Source organism: Trachymyrmex septentrionalis, unplaced genomic scaffold, assembly GCF_001594115.1.
Source record: "Trachymyrmex septentrionalis isolate Tsep2-gDNA-1 unplaced genomic scaffold, Tsep1.0 scaffold60, whole genome shotgun sequence".
Taxonomy (NCBI): Eukaryota; Metazoa; Arthropoda; class Insecta; order Hymenoptera; family Formicidae; genus Trachymyrmex; species Trachymyrmex septentrionalis.
The window spans coordinates 5,137,674-5,143,628 of NW_017305779.1; the positions used below are offsets into that span (position 1 = coordinate 5,137,674).

Consider the following 5,955-nt stretch of genomic DNA (forward strand, 5'->3'; position numbering starts at 1 on the left):
TAGATATATTTATTTGATATAAGAAATGTTAATTTAATTTAACAATCTTTTTTTTTTATTGAACAAATATTTATTTACTGTAAGTAAATGTTGAGCTGGTAGTGTATTGAACTAAATATTTATTAAAATTGATTATATTTTTTTCTCAGTGTACGTACAAATAATAACTTATACCTAAGTGAGTCGATAGAGATGCGTTTCAAAAGGCTATTAACCAAGACAGTTAGCTGAACAAATGGCTGGGAGATATCCGTGGGATATATCACACGAATATATCGGAAGGATATATGCACATTCTTCCGCAGCAATAACTCTTGTCCTCGTGACACTTGTCCTCGCTCTTTTACTGGCTACGCTGATTGATATACACTGCAATACAGAGAGCCGCAAATTTATTACATACTCATGTTTCGCTTGAATAAAGTAAAACTCAATTAACTCTCAGCCAGTAGACGATTCAAGAAAAAAGCAGCAAAAGGAAGCATAATAAAAAGACTAGCGCAAAAATTTGTGTTTTGTTGTAACAATAAAATATAAAAAGCAAAAATTTTATATTTATAAAATAATAGAATTAGTCTTTTGAAAATTTTTTAATTTTAATAAACTTGTTTTAAATTACGTACATGATGTCAAATATTTAACAACTATAAATTTATTACTTACAGCATTACTTAAATGTTTTAATAAATGTTTTTGTCAAAAAAAAGTGAACTAATTGCTTGACAAATGCATTTATCTATTGGTCCTTTTTATATTTAAACCAAAAAAATTTTGACGTACTATATTTTAATTCATTTTCCATAAAAGAAACAAAATGAAAATATAATTAGAACAACACGCTATTAGAAATCATTAAATTCGCTTATTATGAAATACCATTTTTTAAACACTTGTAATTTATTTACTTTGTAATCTTAACTTCTACCTTCATGTCAAATTTGGAAAATATATTTAAGTTTCGTCGCCAAAAGTTAGCAATCGGTAATAGCTATATTTTGTTGTGTGTAAAATTTTTTATTAAAAGTGCCGATTTTGCTCATTCAAAAAAAGGATTCCTAACATGAATCACAACGATTTTCTTATATGAAGTGATATCTCATAACAGGAATTTAAGGAAAAAAATTAAGATAAGCTTTTTTTTATATACGTTTTTATTATATTACATTAAAGTAGCAACAAAAAATTTAAATGTTATACATAATTATACAATGTTTTAATGTGTATGCATGTGTGCGTGTATGTGTGTGAAAAATTTTAACAATAATAGAATCTCCACTTTTAACATATCATTCGATAGTACACTTTGGTATATTGAATTGTTTAAATATTCTTATATTATTGTGTAGCTAGGAATATCCTAAGTATCTCATATTACGATTTTCACGTCTTGCGGTTTCACGATCATCAAATTTAAAATCTTTACAATTAAACAAATCAATATCACGTGTTTTCCTATCAATATGATTCTATTCCGTCACTGCATGCAGACTTTATTATCACTTATTTTATATAATAAAACAAGATTTAAAAACTAACCTCAATAAAATTTGACAACATCCAATTTCAAAAATCTTTTTTTTGCAACGGCTACACGCATGATCTAATAATAAATTTTCTATTAAATTTCACTCTAAGTAAAACGTTCATGACAGAAAATCAATCATATGCGCTTTTTAGTTTAACAAAAACTTATCTCATATTAGGAGCTTATCCTATAATAGGCGACTTTACTAATAGAAATTCAAATGTCATTGAGATGACGACTTGCATTCTTCTCATGTACAGCACTAAATGTGGGCATTTAATTCTTACTTTATCTCGACTGTAGATATCCTTTAAACTCCCTCTATAGATGTAATACATCATATATATGATACATGTCTCTATAATGTTACACTTATCTTCCCTTTTTCAGGAAAGCGCGAATCCATCGGAGGTGGCAATCTTGTTGGTAATTGGCCGTATTCGACGGGGGGTTCGGTCAGACCCCTTAGCAGTACCGTTGGCGGCGGCGGTGCAGCGGGGGGTACCAACATGACACCCGACGATCCCGCGCCTGACGAAGAATTCGCCCTCGCCGTCGCGCAAAAAGCACAGGTACGGCCACTTGTCTTCGACCTTTCGCTTGATCAAGCCAAGTAATAAATTCTTGATAACTCAACAACCGAGAACGCGCCTGCTGCTCTCTTGTATCCGAGTCACCACACGCCAGTCAAGAAATAGGTCATTTCTTCATAGACGTTTCTTCTCATATGTGCATACCTTAGTCACGACTCTTCATTTCAATTCATTAGCATATAAATGGGCATCTGAGAAAAAAATTCTTCTTCAGCTCTTCGATTCGTTTAAAAGTTATATCACGTATATAGGGTGACAAAAAGTTTCGTCACGAAGTTTCGTATGTTTCAAGCAAATCATTAGTCAGCAAGTTGACATTATTTGGCATTAAAATAAATGGCGATAAATAGCGTTAGCTTGCTACATAGTAGTAATGTATATTTAGAAAAGCTCTGCAGTGTGTTAGTTATATCTTATTAAATATCAAAAAACTGTACTAAAAAATTTTTTGATTAATAGGCTGAAGATTCTATTGTCTGCTTGGGAAAATTTATCCATAGAAAGATGCGCTGATGCATTTCCGAAACGCCTTAAAGTTTGTATAAAAGTTAATATTCCATAAAGTTAATTTTGAATGTAAATTATTATTATTTAATATTTAATAAAATATAATTAGTACTCTAGAGTTTGTTTTTTTTTTGTAATATACGTAAGAATCGTAAGATTACTAATGATTTGATAAACACAATACGTTGTGACCAAATTTTTTGTTATCCTGTAATTTTTGAATTGGAAAAGAGAAACTTTATATGCATCAAGAAAATTAAATTAGAATGAAAACTATTAAAAGATCAATTTAGGCAGAGATTATGAAATATTGAAGTCCAATAAAAAGTTCGTCGATAAAAATTGGAGCACACTATTTTTTGCGCTATGAAGTTACAATCGTGTCATTAAATCGTGCATGCGAAATATATACACGGATACGTGTGAGACAAGCTCAAATTCCATCCACTCGAGTGGAACGTTTCTCGCGAGCACGTACATATGTAGCTTCAATACCTGGTGTCCCTGTGCGCGGTGGGTATTTTTCAAAGGAGCCCACGCGATTTGAATCGTCAATTCCGTAAAAGCACAATGTCCCATGAAGAAGAGAAGAGCAACGTGACGACCTGGCAATAGCCGTTCGCGATGCACATCTCGTGCGCATCGTTGAACGTTCACTGACGTTGCTGGCCACGTTGTGGCTATTGTTATTGAACTCAACAATTTTTATGTTTGCCTCTGCGGTTTTAAGCCTCGAAGTCGACCTATTTAAACTTTGACTACATGGCATTTAAAATAACACGAAGATGAGCATTCAGCTCCTCTGGCGTTTACAATTCCAGAGGACTAATTTGTTTGTCGATTTATATATCAGATTTAGGTTTTTAATTTATATAGTAGAATATCTTTTTAATGGAAAGTTTGTGATTTGACAATAATAACAATTACCTACAGCGTGAGCAAAATTTCATGAACAGAAATGGTCACGTATGAAAGAAATCATGTTTCGATGAATGAAATATTCGATTAATTAGAGAAAATGTAAAAATTGTTATTGGTGAGTTAAATTAACTTAAAATGTATCTTTGCCTATCAAATTAGCAGCAATTTGTAAGTTTCATGTAGCTTCGTTGCTTATTGATGTTTCGTCAATCCAATTGAATTTTGACAAGAAGAAATTCGCCTACAGACCGTGTCTAAAACTGTTGAAATATTCTTTGCATGCTACATAATAAGTGCTGTGTATACAGAGTACCTCAAGATTATCAGTTTTGGTTTAAAACACAGATTTTATCAAACTTATAAGCTCATTTTTCTTTCAAAACGTTTAATTCGAAAAAAAAATTTCAAGAGAGCAAAATTTGCTTAAAATTAAATGAACTGATCTGACATTTTTATCTAAATGTCGTATAAAAATTTGCAGCTTAAAAAATATTTGCATCTGGGTATTTTAGCAGAAAAAAGGTCGATTCCATGTTAGGGATGAATATTTAAAATTAAAGCATCTCGTAGATGAGTGTCGACTTATTATTCGACATCTAAATTTATGCAGAACTGAAGTTATTATCTGCGTGGGAAGTCACTGAAGTAACACTTTCCGTCACGAAACTCGTGGGATTTCTTGAACGATTTTTATCTCGGACTCTTTTCTAGCTCCACTACCGAGAGTAATTAGTTACTCTACTTAAAAGGCAAAGTCCTTCGAAATCAACTTCATGCACGTGCTGTATTCAAAGCAAGCCAGTCATTTGAAAAAAAACTCTCTTTTTCAAATATGAAAATTCTGATGATTTTTAAGATTTTTACTAAACATGTACTGATTTAATCTTCACCACATTGTATCTCAATATCTCTATATAATCTAATTAATACGAAAATAATTCTTAGAAAGCGTGTTTTTTTTTCTAAACAAGGTAGTTCAAAGAAATCGTTTTGAAATTGTTTTTCGCAGGACTGTAGCGTTTTCTCTAATTAAAATTGGCGTAAATAGAACAAGCTGTGACGCAGAACTGAATTATTTCGTCGATAAATAACATTTGCTTCGCTATAATTTCGTAAATGGAGAAAATGAAACTCTCGAAACAGTTCTGCCAACTTCCATTTGTTCGGAGAATAGCAACGTACATTACGACCTCACTACGCTTCTCTTAATGTTGGACAACTTTCCAATTAATGAAATGTTACGTTCTTGACAGAACAGGTCGAATTACTATTGTGCAAGGACACGTTTGCGAGCGAGAACGTGCACGCCTTTTGACCTCGAGACAAGAACGGGAGATGCGTGGAGACCTCATCTCTCGCATTAATATCGCTCTATTTAATTTTAAGAGCGAAGCGCAAACGCAAATGCGAAATAAATTGCACGAGAAAAATCTCTTCAAAATCAGTTTGCAAATTTTGAATTAAACTTCTGAATGCTTAATTGCTTAACAGACTTTCCAAGAATTATTGGATTCTACTCCAAGAATTTTACTCTATTTAAACTAGAGTTAGAATTTATAAATTGTTTCTCTTTTTTATATTAGGTTGACGATTATTCCTTTTTCGTAGAGCAGAACAATAAGTCACGATAATGTCAAAATTACATTAAAATGAATCGGAAATGATTGAAACATGACTTTTAATGATCATTTTGGAGTCATTTTAACATCATAATGACTGATTGTTCTGCTTAGGTAGTTACTCGGATATCTTTATTCAGCAACAATTTGCTTCTCCATTTCTATATATATATATACATGTAGAGTAATGTAAAATTCCATTTAAGATCGCGAAATTTTCTTGTACTTACGATTTATTATTTAACTACCACGGTTAATGACGTTCTTCGATGACGTCAGAAAGACTTCTTCGATGTTGCACGCGACGTCGCGTGTGAGCACGTAGGGATCATGTCCTACATCCTAGCAAGACGAAGGTACAACTTCTTGGACAACGTGTCGCGTGACGTCGCTTTCATTTCGCGGGCCCGGGGACAAAAATATTTTCCGAGAATATTCTGAAATTGCGATACGTACGGTTGTATGATTTTAACGTCCCTCGCGGGATAAATTGCTATTAATGATACGCTGCGAGTGAACGTACAAGCGGACTGTCATTGTCGGGGTTGTTTTGTATCGCTAATAAGTATTCCTTTATGCGTCTTTACGTGGATACGGCAAGGTTGCGCATGTACTAAGCATACTTTTTCTGTCTGGTATTTAGTTTCACGTAGCATATTGAGAAAAATGAAAAATAAAAAATTTGTATTTTAAAAATTATACGGTAATTATAATAAAATAAAGTAACTATATTTGAAAGTATACAGAGAAAAGTATGACGGGAGGAAGAGAGAAAGAGAGAGAGAGAGAG

The 5,955-nt window shown here is 32.5% G+C and overlaps 1 protein-coding gene across 6 annotated transcripts in view; it reads left to right on the forward strand.

Annotated features, from left to right (window-relative positions):
- LOC108752638 (tricalbin-1-like) overlaps nt 1-5,955 on the forward strand; it is a 33,287-nt gene that overhangs the window by 15,700 nt on the left and 11,632 nt on the right. For all 6 annotated transcript variants that reach the window (XM_018493622.1, XM_018493621.1, XM_018493617.1 and 3 more), the window contains exon 2: nt 1,916-2,097. In XM_018493622.1, the coding sequence (XP_018349124.1) occupies nt 2,035-2,097 (63 nt within the window). In that variant the 5' untranslated portion in view covers nt 1,916-2,034. The remainder of the gene's footprint in view (nt 1-1,915; nt 2,098-5,955) is intronic.